The 22,869-nt window shown below is 44.8% G+C and overlaps 1 protein-coding gene across 7 annotated transcripts in view; it reads right to left on the bottom strand.

The window, feature by feature from the left end:
- Positions 1 to 22,869, bottom strand: part of LOC128695334 (protein sickie) — a gene marked incomplete at its 3' end in the record, with an annotated part of 543,730 nt that overhangs the window by 248,476 nt on the left and 272,385 nt on the right. For 2 of the 7 annotated variants that reach the window (XM_070095414.1, XM_070095413.1), the window contains 1 exon segment: positions 12,047 to 12,424. In XM_070095414.1, coding sequence (XP_069951515.1) covers positions 12,047 to 12,182 — 136 coding nt within the window. 7 annotated transcript variants of the gene reach the window in all.

The raw sequence follows: 22,869 nt of genomic DNA, 5'->3' as shown, positions 1-22,869 counted from the left end.
AACTCGCCCCTCGAGGCAATATTAATTTTTAAGTCCATCTGACCTGGTAGAAGCAGTTACCAAACATACATAAATACATTATCATAAGCCATATCGGGATATAAGCACAGGTTATTTACAAGACATGGCTGACCCAGGGAAAAATTACCAGATTACTGTTGCTCCTAACAAAGCCATTTATTATTACTTGTCTGCGGTAAAGGAAAGAGCATTCTTCACTTTGTACTTGTATAGCTGCAGGTAGTGGTGGGTGGGGTGGTTGGTGGATGATAGTGCAGGGTTGGTGGGGTGGTTGGTGGGTGATAGTGCAGGGTGGGTGGGGTGGTTGGTGGGTGATAGTGCAGGGTGGGTGGGGTGGTTGGTGGGTGATAGTGCAGGGTTGGTGGGGTGGTTGGTGGGTGATAGTGCAGGGTGGGTGGGGTGCTGGTGGTTGCTGGGGTGGTAGGGATGAAGGAAAAGCCGAGGCGGGTGTTAAAATGACGGGTTGACTTGGATACCGCTATTCTCACGGAGTAAATTATAGCATGATAGTGTGGTCATAATGGTGACATAGCATGATAGTGTAGTCACAATGGTGACATAGCATGATAGTGTAGTCACAATGGTGACATAAGAACATAAGAAAGGAGGAACACTGCAGCAGGCCTGTTGGCCCATACTAGGCAGGTCCTTTACAATTCATCCCACTAACAAACATTTGACCAACCCAATTTTCAATGCCACCCAAGAATCAAGCTCCGATGTGCAAGTCCCTCTCAAATCCAACCCATCCCACTCATGTACTTATCCAACCTAAATTTGAAACTACCCAAAGTCCTAGCCTCAATAACCCAACTAGGTAGACTGTTCCACTCATCAACTACCCTATTTCCAAACCAATACTTTCCTATGTCCTTTCTAAATCTAAACTTATCTAATTTAAATCCATTACTGGGGGTTCTCTCTTGGAGAGATATCCTCAAGACCTTGTTAATATCCCCTTTATTAATACCTATCTTCCACTTATACACTTCGATCAGGTCTCCCCTCATTCTTCGTCTAACAAGTGAATGTAACTTAAGAGTCTTCAATCTTTCTTCATAAGGAAGATTTCTAATGCTATGTATTAATTTAGTCATCCTACGCTGAATGTTTTCTAACGAATTTATGTCCATTCTGTAATATGGAGACCAGAATTGAGCTGCATAATCTAGGTGAGGCCTTACTAATGATGTATAAAGCTGCAGTATGACCTCTGGACTTCTGTTGCTTACACTTCTTGATATAAATCCCAGTAATCTATTTGCCTTATTACGTACGCTTAGGCACTGCGTTCTTGGTTTAAGGTTGCTGCTTATCATAACCCCCAAGTCCTTTTCGCAATCTGTATGGCTAAGTTCTACATTATTTAACTTGTAAGTGCTAGGGTTATGGACACTCCCGAGCTTCAGAACCTTGCATTTATCTACATTGAACTGCATCTGCCACTTTTCTGACCAAGAGTAGAGTTTGTCTAAATCCTCCTGAAGTTCCCTAACATCTACGTTTGAATCAATTATCCTACCTATCTTCGTGTCATCGGCGAATTTGCTCATGTCACTAGTAATTCCTTCATCAAGATCATTGATATATATTATAAACAACAACGGGCCCAAGACTGATCCCTGTGGAACGCCACTTGTTACTGATCCCCACTCGAATTTAACCCCATTTATGGACACTCTCTGCTTCCTGTCTGTGAGCCATGATTCGATCCACTAGAGCACCCTTCCCCCAATGCCATGAGCTGCTACTTTCTTCAACAGTCTTTGGTGCGGAACTCTATCAAATGCCTTACTAAAATCTAAGTAAACAATATCAAATTCTTTATCGTGGTCAACAGCCTCAAAAGCTTTACTGAAGAAAGTTAATAAATTAGTTAGACAAGACCGGCCTCTTGTGAATCCATGCTGAGTATCATTAATCAAGCTATGCTTATCGAGATGGCTTCTTATAATCTCAGCTATAATTGACTCTAGTAATTTGCCTACAATTGAGGTCAGGACCTGCCTAGTATGGGCCAACAGGCCTGCTGCAGTGTTCCTCCTTTCTTATGTTCTTATGTAATACATCTGCAAAAAAAAATAGTTATGTTCTATTAGAAATAATCCATGTCCGTTTATTGTGGGGTTTCTAAACCATTTATTCAAAGTTTATATAAGGTCTCAGACCGGGCCGCAGGGGCGTTGACCCCCGAAACCCTCTCCGGGTAAGGTTACGGCTGTTTATATATGCCGCTCCTGTTTGCCTAGTAAATAGGTACCTGTATCTAGCCTAGGTAAAACAGGTAAACAAGGATGATTATCTCTCCCTCCCTCATCCTCTTGCTCTCTTCCTCAACCTTCCCTTCAATACTATCAGCGTCACCAACTTCCCTTACCTTCTTCAATACTATCAGCGTCACCAACTTCTCTTACCTTCTTCAATACTATCAGCGTCACCAACTTCCTTTACCTTCTTCAATACTATCAGCGTCACCAACTTCCTTTACCTTCTTCAATACTATCAGCGTCACCAACTTCCTTTACCTTCTTCAATACTATCAGCGTCACCAACTTCCCTTACCTTCTTCAATACTATCAGCGTCACCAACTTCCTTTACCTTCTTCAATACTATCAGCGTCACCAACTTCCTTTACCTTCTTCAATACTATCAGCGTCACCAACTTCCCTTACCTTCTTCAATACTATCAGCGTCACCAACTTCCCTTACCTTCTTCAATACTATCAGCGTCACCATCCACCCATCTCTCATCACTTCCCTATTAATGCCACCCTCGTCCACACTATTCCTCCCTTGACACCTGAACTACCATCACCACCCTCGCCAACACTGCATAAGCAGTACACGTGCATCACACCTGCACCACCACCACCATCTTGGCCAGAGCCACACCTGCACGACCACCATCCTGGCCAAAACCACACCTGCACCAACACGTCAGGTTTCCCGGGGTTGCCAGTAGTCGTGTCATTCTGGCGACGCTGTACTAAGATCCCCCCATAACACAATAGAAGAATTCTAAGAACCATCTGTAGATAATGGAGGAGAGAGGGAGGGGGGAATAAAGGGAAAGGGGGTTGAATGGGAGTGGGGAATGGCTCAAAAGACATCCGCCTCCTCCTGAACAACTGCAGTAATGGAGATTGCTCAACCCAGCAAGATGTGACGTCTGCAATCTCTTTTAACGAAAGAGTTACTAAGATATGTTATTATTTGTCGCTCTTACCTCCTATGACCAGTTTCCTGGATTTTTTCTTCCATCGCATCCCAGTCTTTGGCCAGGCTTTCTTGCTGATTGCTTGCTCAACCAGGCTGTTGCTGTCAAGTCACTGACACGTAAGGTTGCCACTTGTATTTCCTGGACTTCTTGCAAGTGTAATATATAATATACTTAAGTGAAGCGCTAAAACCGTGTGGGCCATTTAACACAAGGAGTGGTGGAAACTAGACCTTCCATGTGCTAGCCGAGATGAAGGCGCTATTACGGCCAGTCAGGACGAGGGAAGAATGATGAACACAAGACAGTTCTTCCAGGACTTTTATTTCCAGTTCTGTATAATATATTCGGAGAAGTGAATAGAAATTTACAGTTTGTAAAGTAAAAGGACACAAGTGCAACTAATGTGACATTTATTGTGGCAACGTTTCGCTCTCCAGGAGCTTTATCAAGCCATTACGAAACGTTGCCACAATAAATGTCACATTAGTTGCACTTGTGTCCTTTTACTTTACATATTGTCGGTAATTCTACCAACTTTATTACAAATTTACAGTTGACTGGTGTGACTACCTTGAATGAGTTTAGCAATCACCTTTTAAAAGAACTACAGCACGCACACACACACACCTGACAACACTGGAGGACAGGAGAAATAGGGGGGACATGATAACAACATACAAAATAGTAAGAGGAATTGACAAGGTGCACAAAGACAGGATGTTCCAGAGATTGGACACAGCAACAAGGGGACACAGTTGGAAGTTGAAGACACAGATGAATCACATGGATGTTAGGAAGTATTTCTTCAGCCACAGAGTAGTCAGGAAGTGGAATAGTTTGGGAAGCGATGTAGTGGAGGCAGGATCCATACATAGCTTTAAGCAGAGGCATGATAAAGCTCACGGTTCAGGGAGAGTGACCTAGTAGCGACCAGTGAAGAGGCGGGGCCAGGAGCTATGACTCGACCCCTACAACCTCAACTAGGTGAGTACACACACACACACACACACGCGCGCGCGCAGAGGTATGATAAAGCTCACGGTTCAGGGAGAGTGACCTAGTAGCGACCAGTGAAGAGGCGGGGCCAGAAGCTTGGACTCGACCCCTGCAACCTCAACTAGGTGAGTACACACACACACACACACACACACACACACACACAGCAAACACGTCAACCAACACTCACATCACCACGCTAACCACCACCCCGTGGCCACTGCTCCACGGTCATTCCCACAACATATACACCAAAACAATCAAAGTCCTTGCAGCAGCGCCTTCAAACCTCGACATTACCTGTGCTGGGGAATTACTCGAGTTGCTGGGCCTGACTGAGGCTCTCTTGGCAGTCAGGGACCCCAACATTTCTTCTCCATACACTCCTCCTCACTCAAGAATATCTCACCTGTTTTCCCATCTTCTTCTATATGTAACTCAGTTATCTCCTCCACTTCCTTCTCCTCATTTATTGGTTTACTTTCCTCGGTCTCAACTATCTCCTCTCTCCCCGCCTCCTGGCTCAATTTCTTCTTTCAATTCCTCAATTATCAGCTCTTCTCCCACATCCTGGCTTACTTTCTTCTGCGTTTTCTTTAATTATCCGCCCCCCCCCCCAACCGACAGGCTCACTTTCAACTATTCCTCTCAACCACCACTTGGCTCCCCTTCAACTATCCCTTCTTTACCTCATTTTTTGACTCCTCTTCCACAACTATCCCCTCCCTATCTATTCTCTTCCCACTCCCCGCTCTTCTAATCCTTCACCCACCGCTAACATCACACACTTCCGCTGCTAATTCCGGCTTCACTTCCGGCCCACAGACTTGATTACTAACGCCGTAACTCCGATAGTTTTCCATCTATCTATACACGTCACTGACAAATTGATCTGTGGCTGACTCTAGCGGAGCGTTCTGAGTGGTCGGTGTACTAAAAGGAGGGGGGGGAGGGAACGTGCCAGTCATCTGATTGGTCGGTGTTAAAGAGGGGGGGGGGGTTGAGGAAACGTGCCAGTCATCTCGCACGTGCTCTGGGTGAAGTATATTACCGACAAGTATGAAAACAAAGACGCAGCAGAACAAGCTTAAATTGGGACAATGATTCGCTTGCTATGCAACTTGTGTCTTTGTCTTCACCACCCGTGCTGTTCTTCACTGGTCAGAGATTCTTAAGGGCTGTGGTTAGCCAGCTGAGTGCTGGGATCTCACTGGTCAGTGTCAGAAGGTGATCTCTGACTGGCTCGTTCTCTCCTGCGTGCTGCACATGGTCTAGTAGTTTACCATTCAGCATCAACATTCTGAAGCATGTTTTATATACAGAGAGGTATATGTCTCTCAGTGTAAATATGTACTAAGACCTTTAATCCCTATTTTAGGCATTAAAATATTCAGCAGTGCACTGCTACCCTATTTTATACAATGGCTACGCAGTGGGAACAAACTGTTTACATGTCATGATAACATTTCCCTGAGTACATGGGCTGTGATGATGATTTTGAGCAACTGTGGCAGAGGGAGAGAACAAGGGGAAGAAGGAAAAAAATGAAAGGAAATGCGAATAGGGTGAAGCGGGACAAGAGGAGAGTACATGGGAAGACAAGCATTAGATCCTCAGTGCACAAGGCTATCTGCTGGCAAGACTAAACGACTCGCTGATACTGGTGCACATCACATCTACATAAATGAGATGTAAATATTAGGGCAGGCTCAGACAGAGAGAGAGAGAGAGAGAGAGAGAGAGAGAGAGAGAGAGAGAGAGAGACAGACAGACAGACAGACAGAGACAGAGAGAGAGCCGTATCTCGCATCTGCTTGACAGTAGGGGTTGCAAGATTATGTACGAGGCACAAGTACGCTCACACCTTGAGTATGCTCCACTTTCTTGGTTTGCCTCCCCCCCCCTCTCATCTGCGACTGCTTGACAGAGTAGAGAACAGAGCAAGACGTCTCATCTCTCGCCTGGACCCATCCTGGATAGATCTGTCATTTCAGCAGAGCCTTCAACACAGGAGGGATGTGGGTGGCCTTACTGTTATGTACAAGGCCAATATTGTCAAAGTACCACACTTGGATCCACTTCGAGGACAGCGTGAAACAAGCTTTTATGCCACAAGAGGGGCAGAAAGCAGCAACTTCACTCTGGCTGTACCCTTCTCCAGAACATCACTCCATCTGAGATCATATATACCCAGGATGACTCGAGTATGGAACACATTCGTACAGCATAATTATGTCAACGAGATAAAGTCAGTTGATCAAATGAAAATGCTGGCCCACAGATGGCTCCAACTTCATCCTGTTCCCTACTTGTATGTCTCATAACAATAACAATGTTTTCAAATGAGCTGATGTAGGTAACAGCTCTTAGCTTTCCAATAAAGTTAGGAATTCTTAACCTGTAAACAGCTTGTCAATAAAGCTAGGGATCCTTAACCTTGTCAAACCCTGTGTAAAAAAAAAAAAAGAGACAGAGACAGAGAGACAGAGATAGACAGACACACAGACGGACAGAGAGAAAAACCGAGGTGTGAGAAAATGGATTGGGATTGAGGAAAAACTGGCAATACTGGCAACCAAAGGTTGGTAGAGTGAGGGGGGAAGGATGAGGGGGGAAGGATGAGGGGGGAGAGGAGGAGGTGAGGGAGGAGACGGAGGGGATATAAACTGGCAACGCTGCAGAGGTGAGAAAAACTGGAATAATTTGGTAAACAAAACAAAGTGACACGGTCCTTGTTGTAACTTAACGAAGTGTGGCCACGTATTAACTACTAAATGACCAACCCTGACCAGCCACTCTCAGGAGGAAGAGGGAGGATAAGGAGAGTCAGGATAGGGAAGAGGTAGAGGGATAGGGAGGGACAGGGGGGGGATAGAGAGGCAAGAGGAGAGGTGAAGAAATAGGGAGGAGAGGTGAAGAAAGAGGGAGAGATGTGGAAAGAGGAAGTGAGGGGGGAGGAGGCGATCAGGAAGCAGCAATGGATGATAATACTTTGAGGGGGAAATCCTATATATTCACGGAGAAGCGTTAAACCCGAAAAGCTCCTTCAACACCAGAGGAATAAAAGGTAATCAGTGTGGATTCAAGAGTAAGAAAGCTCCAGGACCTTGGATCAACAACCCTTCACTGACACCAAGCCCCTCACCACAACCCCTCTGGAGGGAAGAACACGAAAATGAGTGAAAATGAACGAAAAAGAAGGAAAAAATATATTTCCTAGATTTGAAGAAAACTCTCAATTTTTTCAAATTCAAATTCGACTTTTAGAAATCTAGAAATAAAACAAAAAGATTCGAAACAACGACGGGGAAAGTTGAAAGATAGCTAGCAAAAACTCTCACTGAAACACTGCAAACTTCTGATGTGTTGGGTGCAACACGAAAGGTCTAGAGCTATTTTTCAACTCTCCCCGTGGTTGTTTTGCATCTTGCATCGCTTATTCGTGATTTTTTGCAATATAATATATATATATATATATATATATATATATATATATATATATATATATATATATATATATATATATATATATATATATATATAACAACCACTGTGAGAGAATAGAAATTCCAAGCGCTTTCGTGACTACTCACATTATCAAGGAACAATAAAAGTAATACATCAAAGGAAGGTATATAAAGGGTCTAGACCACACCTCACTATCACATCCCACAACAAAGCAACACCTGACGCGCGACTCGTATATTAAATTCGACTCTGGGAATCTAGACAGGGCACAGGAAGCAGCGACCGGCGTCCTTCTACATAGCCAATCAAAGTTACTCACGCACAAGGTGTTGAAAAACAACACCTTGACATTTCCTCTGCGTCAAGCGCGTTCCCAATTACCTGCAAACCACCTGTGTACCATAACGGGATACATAATGACGAACTCAGGTGCGGTAAGACGTAGCACCCGCCTGGACTCGCCGTGTTCTGGGCCACACCGTGTGTTGGTCCACACCGTGTGCTGGGCCACACCGTGTGTTGGTCCACACCGTATGCTGGACAACACCGTGTGCTGGGCCACACCGTATGCTGAGTCACACCGTGTGCTGGGTCACAGTATTCTGGGCCACACCGTGTACAGTGCCACAGTATGCTGGGCCACACCGTGTGCTGGGTCACACCGTATGCTGAGTCACACCGTGTACAGGTCCACAGTATGCTGAGCCACACCGTGTGCTGGGCCACACTATGTTGGGCCAAACTGTATATTGGCCCACACTATGCTCTGGGCAAAACTAAAAACCATTCGCGTCATGGCCTTGACGATTACGACTAAAAAACACAATGACGGAGGCGCTGGCGCTCACACCAGGGTACTGCTCACTGCTGACACTTACTGGTAGGTGACTGATTTCATGGGATTTTCTACAATCTCAGCCCAGCTTTTCATATCCTCTCAGCCCGGCCTCTTATATCCTCTCAGCCCGGCCTTTTATATCCTCTCCGCCCGGCCTTTTATATCCTCTCCGCCCGACCTTTGGCCAAGCTTCTTTACTGTGTGCTTGTTCAATCAGGCTGTTGATGTTAGCAACCCGCTGGCCCAATTAGTCACCACAGCCTAGTCGATCTCACAATTGGCGGAAATAGTGATTCTGCTTTCTCTTAATGACTTCCACATTTGTTCCGGCAATATTTCTGATATCTGCTTGTAGCAGACTGAAAAGTCTAGAGCAACGCATGTTGATACAGTGTTTCCCGAGCTGCTCAAGTTTTTCACTTCCTCTCCTCTCTGTCACTCCAGAAGTTATGGTGCTGTCTAAATATGGGTCCTGACCATTTAGTATATTACAAGTGCGCTTGATGTGGGCAGGAAACAATGTACATTATCCATCTTGCACACACACACCTGTGGGCACAACGCCTTTCCAGATGCGAGAGCCTAAGTGTTTTAAATACCACTGGAAGCCAAGCTACATAAATGCTGATTTAGTGTACACTACAGAAGCTTACGACAATGTGACCATGGTGTGATAAGGCACAAAATGAATGCAAAGGTAATATTTAACTTCTCAGCAAATAAAACCCAGAGGTAGTGCTTGTTCATTTGATATTTCTTTCACTGTCATCCAAACGTTTTATAGTTCCTCATGCATGTTGCCTCCTTGGTGTTGACTGGCGGCTATAATGGTCCTCCTGCGAGGTTCTCCAGCTGTAGCCAGTAAACAGACTGCAGTCGGAGGCTACCACAGTGAAAAGCGCTGCTCAAGATAAAGTACTCGCCTAATTTCTGTTTCTCATTCTATAGGACGTAGACAAAGACATAAATCATAACACCGTAACATGCTTTGCTGGAGTTTTGAGACTCTATGACCGCGGGTTCAATCCCGGCCGGGGGTATGGTCTATAAAACTGCCGTACGTTCAAGACAATGAATCTTCAATCGGATATAAATCAAGTTTTCCGGTGGGGTTCAAATAATATAATGTTCAATGAAGATAATTTTCAAATGCTCTGCAAAGAAGAATAGTGGAAAAAAAGACACGGAGTATCGGGCAAACTCAAATAATTCAATGAAGCAAAAGTTCCCTAGGAGAAACTAAGTCATGATGTAAGATCATCTCACATTCAAGAATCATAAAGTCGCTGTCGTTACCTGGGGTTTACCTTGTATAGATTCGCCGGTACTGCCGGCCCGGGTCTTCTCCAGATGGCGACCCGGCCTTGGCTCCCAGGCATGGGAGTGTCTTGAGGGGTGGCGTTGTCTCGAGGGACGGCGCTGGCTCTCAGGGATGGGATTGTATCGAGGGGCATGTCAGTTTACCTGGGCTGGATAACTAAAACGTTCAAAACAATAGATGTTGAAGCAATGATGTACTTTTGAAGTCATTTTCTCTCTAGACTGAATACTGTTGTATACTAATGGCCCCTTTCAAGCCTTTTATCTGTTCCTTGTGTTCTATAATATTATGGTCTGTGTTCTGTGCTCGTTCTGAGTTCTTCATTCTCTCCATATCTAAGAAACTGAAATTTATCACCAATGAACATCAGGTTATTGCCACTTACCCACTGGAAGACTGATAATTAATATCTGATTGCAAATTTCCATCTTCTACTGAGGCGACTTTCATATTTATATTGGCACCATCACCAGAGGATCAGTACAAAGAAGTTGGGCAGTGATAACAAGTGAGCAGTGATCACGGGTGGGCGGTAATAACAGGGAAGCAGTGATCACAAGTGCGCAGTAACATGTGGGCAGTGATCACAGGTGGGGCCCAGCCATCACACACACTCACGGGGAAATTTGTGCAGCATCACTAACGCCTGCAGAAGGTAAAAATATGACATGCCAAGCCTCTTGACCTCGCGCTGCGCCCTTGAAACCTGTGCCACGCCTTCAGCGTTTCCGGCAGCTTCATACAATGTTGTCGCTGTGTATGTAGCCTCATACACTACACCATGTTGTAGCTACGTAGTACTCTCAGTTATTTCGTGAGGACCTGTATTTGTAGCTGTAGAACGTCCCATGACTGGTACCAGAACTGAAGGAGTCAAGTTATACATACACAAACAGATAATTAAATTTCACATTACAATACAATACACAGCTTCAAGAGTCAGAAAACCAGCGCTGCCGATCAAATAGTCTAGGAGGCGGGGACAGCAGCTTAGTCTCGACCCCCGTTAAAAAGTCGGAGAATAATGGAGAAAAAGAGTCAGGAGGGACATGACCACAACATAGAAGATACTCGGGAACACTGACATGACCGAGCGGGAAAGTATGGAAACTAAAAGTTCCAGCGAGTCATTCTGCCATGACAGAGAACGCCAAGGTGAAGGTCACGAGCAACAAAATGCATTAGAAGGGTAGTTGATGCTAATTCAGAGAGAGAGAGAGAGAGAGAGAGAGAGAGAGAGAGAGAGAGAGAAAGAGCAGCTCTTAGCTTGCCAATAAAGTTAGGAATTCTTAACCTGTAAATAGCTTGTCAATAAAGCTAGGGATCCTTAACCTTGTCAAACCCTGTGTAAAAGAGAGAGAGAGAGAGAGAGAGAGAGAGAGAGAGAGAGAGAGAGAGAGAGAGAGAGAGAGAGAGAGAGAGAGAGAGAGGGTTGAAGACCATGTCGATGGAATAAAGTCCGTTGATCCAACAAAATCACTGGCCCACAAATGGTTCTAACTTTATCCTGTTCCCTAACACAAAAAAAGGCCTTCAAATCAGTTTAGTTGGGAAACAGCTCTTAAATTGTATATATAGGTAGGAACTCTTAACCTAACTCTGTAAAAACACTTATGTAAATTAAAAATGAGAGGAAGAGAGGAAAAAAGGAAGAGAGAGAGAGGGGGAAGTGAGAGAGAGAGAAGGGAAGAGAAGTGAGAGAAGGGAAGAGAGAGAGAGAAGGGAAGAGAGAGAGAGAAGGGAAGAGAGAGAGAGAAGGGAAGAGAGAGAGAGATGGGAAGAGAGAGAGAGATGGGAAGAGAGAGAGAGAGAGAGAGAGAGAGAGAGAGAGAGAGAGAGAGAGAGAGAGAGAGAGAGAGAGAGAGAGAGAGAGAGAGATACACAAATAACCCGCACATGTGCGGGTTATTTGTGTATCGTTCCAGTCACGGTATTGTGCCTTTTTGTTATTTAGAGAGAGAGAGAGAGAGAGAGAGAGAGAGAGAGAGAGAGAGAGAGAGAGAGAGAGAGAGAGAGAGAAGGAAAGAGAAGTGAGAGAGAAGGGAAGAGAGAGGTTGTCAAACCCTGTGTAAAAAAAGAGAAAGAAGGAAAGAGAGAAGGAAAGAGAGAGGAAGAGCCATCTCACAAAACCACACACTGACATATACATTACCAGTGGCTGCAATACAACACTGCTCTCACCTGCGTGCCAACTCTTCCTGACGAGGGATGAGGGCGGAGGTTCCGGTCCCACCCTCGTAGACTGCGCGACGCCCACGCCGATGCTCCGGCGGTCGCCCGGGCCGCGGTTGAGCGCCTTCAGCATTGGGATGGGCATGACTGTGGGCGTGAGGGCGGTGGAAGGAGACGTCACTCCATCACGGGCCACTCAGTAAAGAGTCACGTGTGTTAAATTGTATGCTACTTAATCGCTTAAGTCAAGTTTAACACGGACCTAGCCAGCTAGGTCACCTCGAGGTCCTTCAATATCACAACACTGTTTTAGAGAGAGTTCGTTTGGGAACTTATGTAAGAAATTAGTTCAATCCACTATTCGTCGCTTCAACCACTATTTTTTTTCTACAAAAAATATCACTTACACTTTTATATTGACAGGTCGTAAGGTTCAGATACCAACAAACACAGGCCGAGTTTGGTAATAAAGCGGTAAAGACTCTCGGAACTCTTCAAAGGTATAAAACACTGCGGTTTATGCCATTTTTCTGTTAAGACGTTTCGTCCACTAGGGACTTTATCAAATGATGAGGTCCCTGGTGAACGAAACGTAGTCATAATAAAATGCCATAACCTGCGTTGTCTCTTGAGATTTTAACTACAAAAATGAAAATCATATATTTGCCTCGCTTCCAACAACGACAAAACAAATACAGAAAATTATGAACAAGGTTTGCGTTCTAAAAACCCTGTACAGATTTAAGTACATTAAATCATACAAGATTCTTCAGCCGAAAAATCCCAGAATTCACAACAAAGGCACATCGAGAGTCCTAATGGCAGACATGTTTCATCACCAGCAAAGCTGACAGGTGAAGGACCAGCAAGATCGTGAAAAACGAGGTAAGAGCCGCGGGCGAGTGACGGGCATGGAGGAGCCTCGAGACGTGTGGGAATGAGGCACTTTTTGACAGAGTAAGGGTCGCACCGGGACCTTGCCGGCACCTGGGAAACTAAACAATTTCTGGGAAATGTGAATGTGTCAAGAGGATAGGAGGGAAGACCTCTTAGATCGCGTGATATAAAAGGGAAATGTATAACAGTGAGAACATGTTCTAAGAGAGAGAGAATATTAAAGAGGAATGATGCACAGAAATAACGAGAACATCAAAGGCTTTATAGTACAAAAGAGGTGGAGACTGGGGGGGGGGGGGAATGACATGAACGATATATGTTGGGAAGTTCAATGCTGGAAGGATAAACAAAATTTAAGGAGCAGTGTATAAGATAAAACAATTTAAACAGGCGTACTGAGAAGCAGGAACTACCGAGTAAACACATTTTACAATCAACTCTCACTTGCACCACCAGTGATATGCGTGCAGATGTAAACACTGAGTGGTGCAGCTCAGCCACCGCGCTGCCAGACATGCCACGGTCACTTTTTAATTTGCTTATTTGCGGTTAAATGTACGTTTTTGCAGGCTGATGCAACCTAACTTAAAATAAAAAAAAAAATTCCCAAATTTACGGGAAGTGTCAAGAAGTTAAGATTAAGAATCACTTAAGAAAGTTAGCTTAGTAAATTGTTCACTGGTTGCTAGAGGACGTGGCTGAGACAACAGTATTATGCTCACAACTGGTGAATAAAACAAATGCACAGGAACCTTGTATTGTACAACGTTTCACCCAAAAATGGATTTTTTCAAGGACTTGAAACAATGTACAAATAGAAAGTTGTCTGAATATATGTATGTGTTAACGCGATGTTTCTCTTGCCAGATGTGGGGGGAGAAACAGCTGCTGGACCTAGCAAGTATTGTGGGGACCTTGACGACGGACCAACTGGACCGTAGGGACACCAAGAACTCCAGCTGATGACACGAAGGAAGGAAACTCACTAGACACTTTTATAGTTCTCCGAGGAACAATCACTTTGATTTAGGTTATGCGGATTTAAACTTAAGGAAATGAAGTGTCGTATTTGTTAATGATTCCTTGAATCATCGCCCTTGCGGCCCGGTCTTAGACCATGCCTCCTCCTACATCAGAAAGGTTAAAATTCTAGGACTGAGAACTGATGAGACACGCGGGCGCAAGGTAAAACTTGAAATACTGCAAAAACAAATGAATCATGGCGTAATAGCCCATAAAATACGTGCTAAAGGAATAACTGGGAAAGTGGGGAGATGGATCTTCAACTTCCTAACAAATCGAACACAAAGAGTAGTGGTCAACAGAGTTAAATCGGAGGCTGCCATAGTGAAGAGCTCTGTTCCACAAGGCACAGTACTCGCCCCCATCTTATTCCTTATCCTCATATCAGACATAGACAGAGATATACACCACAGCACCGTATCATCCTTTGCGGATGACACTAGGATCTGCATGTGGCTGTCATCTGCTGAGGACGCGCTTAACCTCCAAGAAGATATAAACAAAGTTTTCCAGTGGGCAACGGTAAACAATATGATGTTCAATGAGGACAAATTCCAACTACTCCGTTATGGAAAACTGGAGGAGATAATAACTAGAACAGAGTATACTACTGACTCCGGCCATACAATAGAGCGGAAAAATAATGTAAGGGACCTGGGAGTAGTAATGTTTGAGGATCTCACTTTCAAGGATCACAACAGTGCCACGATCGCACGTGCAAAGAAAATGATAGGATGGATAATGAGAACTTTCAAAACGAGAGATGCCAAGCCAATGATGATCCTTTTCAAATCACTTGTTCTCTCTAGGCTGGAATACTGCTGTACATGAACATCTCCATTCAAAGCAGGTGAAATCGCAGATCCTTTACTGCACGTATAAGTTCTGCCAAGCACCTTAACTACTGGGAACGCTTGGAAGCACTTGACTTGTACTCGTTGGAACGCAGGAGGGAGAGATATATCATAATCTACACTTGGAAAATCTTGGAAGGAATGGTCCCAAATCTGCACACAGAAATCACTCCCTACGAAAGTAAAAGACTAGGCAGGCGATGCAAAATGCCGCCAATAAAAAGTAGGGGCGCCATTGGTACACTAAGGGAAAACACCATAAGTGTCCGGGGCCCAAAACTGTTCAACAGCCTCCCATCAAGCATTAGGGAATTGCCAATAAGCCACTGGCTGCCTTCAAGAGAGAGCTGGACAGATACCTAAAGTCAGTGCCGGATCAGCCGGGCTGTGGCTCGTACGTTGGACTGCGTGCGGCTAGCAGTAACAGCCTAGTTGATCAGGCCCTGATCCATCGGGAGGCCTGGTCATGGACCTGGCCGCGGGGGCGTTGATCCCCGGAATAACCTCCAGGTAACCAGGTATGGGTGATAGAATGTTTCAAGGAAGGTAAGGGAAAACACCACGATTCCACAGACCAAGAACCCGTCACCAGCATCAAGGAACCTCCCTAAGAAGTATCTAGAGCTACTTGTAGTGTTATATATTATAAGCTTTGCGCTAAGTCTTTGATGGGCAGAGTTGCGAGTCCTGCTATAGTTACTTTCTCGTCGTTTCTTTTCCGCCATCCAATATTGTACTTTGGACCTTCAATGAGAAGGTCGTTCCCGAGACAAGATCATTCTTACTGAGAGATAAACAACCACAAACAACCCTGAATGGGCAATCCAGCATACTCTCTCCCACGTGAAACGAAGGCCATTCAACCCGTTTCCTCCAATTTAAGATATTACTCAATAAGGAAAATACCACAGGGGTGAGGAGAGTTATATGATGCCTTAATCCTGTCTGCACTACATTATCAAAAACGGTTATCATAACCATAATTTTTAAAGAGGTGAACCGGTAAACCAGCGAAAAGCCTTTGTCAGATCACCAAAAAGCTCCAGTGGCGGGTCACATGACCAAAACCCATGTCAAGAAACATTTATCCTCTTTGATGACAAATCTCACCAAACTACCTAACTAAGCTATATCAATATTTTGTCAAGGGCTAGATATAAGGGACAATGGTAAAATCGAGGTTAAAGATTTAGAAATCTGTCAGGAATATAGAGTACAGCGATCCCACTGCAAAAGACATCATCCTCCCCCGCCTCTTTGTGCCATTTTGCTTATTAATTTACTGCTTGTTTTGCGATATTATAGCATGATAACTCAACATTTTCCCTTCCACACTAAACAAATCATTTCAAGGGTCGTCTATCGCCATTTTCCTAACACGCCAGAGATCTATCCCCTTCCTAGGACACTGTTAATCCTCTGGTTTCTAAAGAGGTGGAAACCTAACTCCATTGTTATCCATTAAGTCAGCAGTTGGATCTAAAATATGCACCTAAGGGAAAAGTGAAGTTAATGACAGAAGAGCTCAATGCATTCATGAAAAACGATATTTAGCCCACGCACTGAACGTTATCAAGTCGGTGGATAAAGACATTCATGGCATCTAAGTTAGCAGTTGGTTAACCAGTCAGAGGGCCAACTGAACGCCGGTTTTCTTTTAGCCTTTTTATTGACTTGATAAAGCTCTACAGAAGCCAAACGTTTTCATAATATACGCTTGTTCTGGCATTTTTTTTCCTCATCCCTGTCTGTTTGACGCCCTTCAGCCGAGTCACTGTGGAAAGTCAACCTCATCGCCGTAAATCACACCTTCCTCCCACCCCACCTCCACACAATTACACACACACAAGACAACAATCAACAACAGTGACGAGAGGCATAACTCGTCCATACCAGAAGATATTATAATGAGAATGCCCCAAAATGCTCAGAAGTGGCTTCACTCTCCATAATACTAAACCCTGACAAACAGGATTATAACAGACCGCAGCAAACAGGATTATAGCACTTCGCCATCAGAAAAGCAGCGCCTGCCTCCTCCGTCCCTCCCAGACACTGAGTATAAAAATGTGTAGATATTTCACTGCCGTTTACGGTGTGAATAAAAGAGAACTTGATCTGTGAGAAGCCAAGGCCCCCGCCACGCTCTGGTCGACTGGAAGGTTTCTCTCTCTCTCTCTCTCTCTCTCTCTCTCTCTCTCTCTCTCTCTCTCTCTCTCTCTCTCTCTCTCTCTCTCTCTCTCTCTCTCTCTCTCTCTTACCAAAACAACAACTCTTTACTGTTAGTGTACATCAAGGTACGCATACTATAATGCAATATATACCGTATAAAATTTTACGTAGTATAATTCTGTATGGAGTACACCACTTCGTGATACGTATATCAAGCTATGCATGAGTAAATAATTGCCTACCTACGTTCACACTACAAAATAAACTTACAACTATGAGATGCATTTTATTCTTTATATAATATTCTCGCAGAGTGAGAGAGAGAGAGAGAGAGAGAGAGAGGGTGGCCTTACTGTTATGTACAAGGCCAATATCGTCAAAGTACCACACTTGGATCCACTCCGAGGACAGCGTGAAGCAAGCTTCTATACCACAAGACGGGAAGAAAGCAGCAACTTCACTCTGGCTGTACCCTTCTCCAGAACATCACTTCATCTGAGATCATTTATTCTCAGGATGACTCGAGTATGGAACACATTCGCGCAGCATTATGATGTCAACGAGATAAAGTCAGTTGATCAAATGAAAATGCTGGCCCACAGAGAGAGAGCAAGAGAGAGAGAGAGTAAGAGAGAGAGAGAGCAAGAGAGAGAGAGAGAGCAAGAGAGCGAGAGAGAGAGAGAGAGAGAGAGAGAGATTGAGAGAGAGAGAGAGAGAGAGAGAGAGAGAGAGAGAGAGAGAGAGAGAATTATTTTCCATTTAAAATTTACGAAGAGTGTGTTAGATGGGGCCACGCCATTTTAAGGGAAGGAAAAGTTAAAGAGGCTGTCTTTAACTGTTTGGTTTTGGGGATCATCGCCCCCTCCCTCGGTCCGGTCTCAGACCAGCCCTGATTGTTGATGGCGTTGATGATGAAGTAAGACTAGGAGGGGTTGAGAGGAAAAGAAAGATAGAGTGGGAAGAGGAAGAGAGAAGGATGAAGAGGATCCGTGTCTGCGAGCACTGGGCTCTGCCAAATTTGCGTCAAAATTTTGCAATAAAACTTCAACATGTCCCTGGGCCCATGGGCATGGATCCCTGGACCAAGTGAGCAACAGTCCCTGGACCATGCGAGCATGGATCCCTGGACCAAGTGAGCAACAGTCCCTGGACCATGCGAGCATGGATCCCTGGACCAAGTGAGCAACAGTCCCTGGACCATGCGAGCATGGGTTCCTGGACCAAGTGAGCAACAGTCCCTGGACCATGCGAGCATGGGTTCCTGGACCAAGTGAGCAACAGTCCCTGGACCATGCGAGCATGGGTTCCTGGACCAAGTGAGCAACAGTCCCTGGACCATGCGAGCATGGATCCCTGAACCAAGTGAGCAACAGTCCCTGGACCATGCGAGCATGGATCCCTGAACCAAGTGAGCAACAGTCCCTGGACCATGCGAGCATGGATCCCTGAACCAAGTGAGCAACAGTCCCTGGACCATGCGAGCATGGATCCCTGAACCAAGTGAGCAACAGTCCCTGGACCATGCGAGCATGGATCCCTGAACCAAGTGAGCAACAGTCCCTGGACCATGCGAGCATGGATCCCTGAACCAAGTGAGCAACAGTCCCTGGACCATGCGAGCATGGATCCCTGGACCAAGTAAGCAACAGTCCCTGGACCATGCGAGCATGGGTTCCTGGACCAAGTAAGCATCATCAGTACACCCAATGTCATGCAATGTACATGACATTTACTGACCTCCGTAATACTTTTTCTAAACAGTGGCACAGAAGCGGAGACTGACCTACGTGCGTGACTGCTAAACAATCTCTCAAAGTCACTACAACACACACAACCCTACTAATAACCCAAGCTTGGAGAAGATATAATACTTCACGGACAAGCCTGGAGCTCAGAATATTAAGTACCAGCAGGAACTCACGCAGAAAAAGTGGAAGGAGCATATAAGGAGAGTCCACTCCTTTAACACAGCAGCTAAGGATAAAGGAGGGGAGGGAGGACCAAAATATTTCACATGGCAGACACTTCGACACAAAAAGGACTACCTGCCACCTCTTGTTGCTTACCAGTCATGTCATTACCCTTTATCATACAAAGCCTACCTGACAACGGCGAAAATCCAAATAACTGGATCTAAAAGACCAGCAATTATTCGTTAACAGTGTTTAACATACGAGGCTATTTCGTTAGGTAATTTTCAGAATATAGGATAGATAATGGTGCGCACACACATGAGAGAGATGAACATCTGGAGGTTCGATGACCGTATCATGATTCGTGATTTGTCGTTAACAATATAATCTCCCGTTTATAACCAAACCCACAACACTTAGGGCTGGCTGTCTTTTTCTGCTTCTTAAAACACCTCCTTGAACCTTTTTGGCATCTGACGGTTAGTCAGGCTGGATGGACTTGGGTTTAACTCTCTTACACGTAATTCAGTCATCTGTATTTCAATATTATTTAGTTTTAACACGGTGTGCCAAATCTAGGCTTAAAATGTTGACCTTCCTCACTTATAATTCAGGTAGAGATCCTTGCTTTTCCGTAAATGTTAATGCGCGTCATTCGTCGTCACCAAGAATGAAGACAAAACACTGAAAATTGGCTGGATTGGGAAAGAATCCCGCGTCTAAACACAGTGCCTCATGTCTCTTGGCGTTTTTCCAGTATTATGAAGGCAACACGTACTTCCGACCATTACGCTCCGCACTGGATTCTTGTTACACAGTAAAAACCCGCAATCACCGCCGCAATTTAACACAGTTTCTGTAGTGCGGTATGCTATCACCAGGCGTTACCTCTTTCTTGCTACAACACGCCCCCACCATCACCCTCCCCCTATTTCAATCAACCCCCCCCCCCACACACACACAGAACCAGGAACAAAGCGAGACAAAGAAAGGTCAGAATCTGGTACACTAATGCAGTTGTAATCAAAAGAGTGGCGAAATAAAAGTACCAGAGGAACTGTCAGCCATCTAAGCCATCTCACGGACGAAATTAACAAAGACGATATCTGCGGAAAAATAAATAAATAACAGGGCAGGAGGAAATACTGCCAAGGAGCCAGTGGAGTTACGAGGAAGTGTTAGGGACTGGAAGCAGTGAAGATAATGATCACACAGTGGCACCATCATGACCAGGGAACACAAGGCAGAAGTAGCGGTAATTTACAGAGCCATGGTAGCCACCGCAGAGGAACCTGATCTTTAGCTTTGAGGTATCGGGGCGGGGAAGAGAGAGAGAGAGAGAGAGAGAGAGAGAGAGAGAGAGAGAGAGAGAGAGAGAGAGAGAGAGAGAGAGAGAGAGAGAGAGAGAGAGAGAGAGAGAGAGAGAATGGTTACTCCTGAGTTGTGGAAATAAACCCCTCTAGGGAGGTTCCTTGATGCTGGTGAGGGGCTCTTGATCTAGGGAATGGAATCTGTGCTGCAGTTCCCTGAATTGAATCTGAATACCTTCCATCCCCCCCCCACAGGTGCTGTATAATCCTATGGGTTTAGCACTCCCCCATAATTATAATAATAGTGGAAATAAATCTGGAAAGTTTAAAAAAGGTAAAAAAAAAAAAAAAAGGCTCCAGAAGGGGATTCTAAATTGAAAAAGGCAAATCAAGAACAGTAATTTAAGAAAGAATGGCAAGATCTTACAGGTAACAATGTAGATGTCTGTTGGGAAAGAATCAAGCATTACGAGGAGACATTTACCCATGAAACGGGAAACGTCAGAGAACATGAGAGTATGAATAGACCAGAAGTGACAATATAACAAGAACACAACCGGGGATGAAAAGAAGCTACAAACCGAATTAGAAATGACGAAAGTGATGGAACTTATAGGAGTTGAAAGCGTAGAAAAAACAGTGTGAACCCCAGCACAAATATACAAGTCTATGGAAACTGGGCACCGTATGGGAAGCTGGAAAACAGCAAATATCGTCCCAGCATAGAAGGCGGGTAGAAAGGCAACACAATTACAAAACGGTACTGATGCGCACACTAAAGGTAACGTGGAAGATACTGTGTGTTGCGTAGCACCTAAAGAAGCACAGAGCTGTTAACCTAGTGGAGTTCTACGAATGGATAATAGATTACGCAGGGATGTCTGATCAGCAGGCTTTTCGTGAGACCGAGCCGTGAGGGTAATGATATCTGGAATCACTGGTAAGTAGACAGCAGGTAGATGCTTCTCCACCAGACACTCCCTTTCTCTTCATCCCTCCTCCAGTTTCTCCAATAAATACACCATCAACTCGCTATGGTTGGAGGGCAGAATGTTGACAAGTATGGTTAACACAATACCCTGACTAGACCAATTCACAAATAACTCGCAATTTGGCTAGGAACCTTATAAAGAGGTTTTGGTCCGTCAAGTCACAATGGATAACAAAAACAGCAACGGCAGACCAAGCCCTTACCAAGACTGTTATAATAAAGATTTGTTCTACTATATCTACATGGTACCCAACACCTGGTTAGAACAAATTAACTCAAAGTTCAACATAAGAATTTAAACTACGATGTGCTCCCGTTTACGATCTCCGCAATCGTCAAGACGACCATATTTAATATCATGAAGACACTTGCTAATTCAGAAACACATCACAAACGTTCAACCTTAATATGCAAATCTGCCCGTTGCTGCCACCAAGAGCTACACCTCGCGCACATAAACACACACACAAGCTCTCTCAGGACCTGTTAACACAAGACCCATAAAGGTTTCCTTATCACAGACACAAATCACCTCACCCCGGCCTGTCGAGTAGTACACTAACTCCCTCTCTCAGCTAGAGTCAGTACGAGTATAATCTCTCACCTACTGCCCACAGGATGGATATGGTGCATAATAATGCTATCACATGAAATCAGTCACTGCAGAGTCCAGGACCAACTACTTTCTCTACCACTAGACACAACGCACTCCTACCAGGGCATTAGAACCCTCCTGCTCACACCTCAAGCCCTGACTGGTGTGGGGCCCCCGACAAGGAATCGCGGAGACTGGGGCAGCATGAGTCAGGGTATGAGTAGACGTGAGGCAAGGACTTAGCCGGTGAAATACCCTGAAAAGTGATTCACAGCCAGAGATGAGAGGGACTTGCGAAAGTTTTGTGTGTCGCGTGCGTGTGTGCGTGCGTTGTGTGGGTGGTGAGGGGGTGGGAGGTGGCTGCTGGTGTATGGGCGGATTATTGTTTATCTAGCTGTGTTGTAAGAGCAGACTCATAACTCCTGCCCTTGCTTCTTAACACCTTCAAGAGGTAAGCTGATTTCTGACCTGAGTATACCTACTCTTTATACTCCATGATGTTTTTCTACACGATCTTTACGCCATTCTGTTACATTAGCTATACTGAATCTGAGAAAGCATTTCCTAACTTCTCTGTGGCTCATTTTTCGATGTGTCTTCAGCTACCATCTATGCCCTGCAACTGCTTATCAACATCCACTTTTGTTCAACGAAGTACTTTCTAAGTAAGGATGATGTCCACTGGTTCTTCTGGGGCTGTTGCATACAGCTCCTCAAATCTGTCCTCGTAGTTCATTCTCCTCAGTTTGGATACCAGTCTGTCGTGACACTGAATCTTGGATAGTTACTCTACACACGTGATCAGATGCGAGACTCCATGCTGGTGTCGCACGTATCAAAAAATTATTAGTTAAGGTTCTTTGAATCGGTTCGTAATTTGGCTAATATTTTCTCCCTATGCCACTGAATATACCAGTGTAAGTACTTCCGGTGATATGCTCAAAGCGATGGTTACCTGACCTTTTTTCCTTTATACCTTTAATGAGTTAAGAATTCTCCTCCCTCAGCCCGGCCCTAGGACAGGCTTGTCTGGTGCTTGCCTAGTCAATCATGCCGTTGCTGCTGCATGTCCCATGG

This window comes from Cherax quadricarinatus, chromosome 50, assembly GCF_038502225.1.
Source record: "Cherax quadricarinatus isolate ZL_2023a chromosome 50, ASM3850222v1, whole genome shotgun sequence".
Classification (NCBI taxonomy): Eukaryota; Metazoa; Arthropoda; class Malacostraca; order Decapoda; family Parastacidae; genus Cherax; species Cherax quadricarinatus.
The sequence above is the reverse complement of the archived record's forward strand: the minus strand, read 5'-3'. Positions and strand labels throughout refer to the sequence as shown.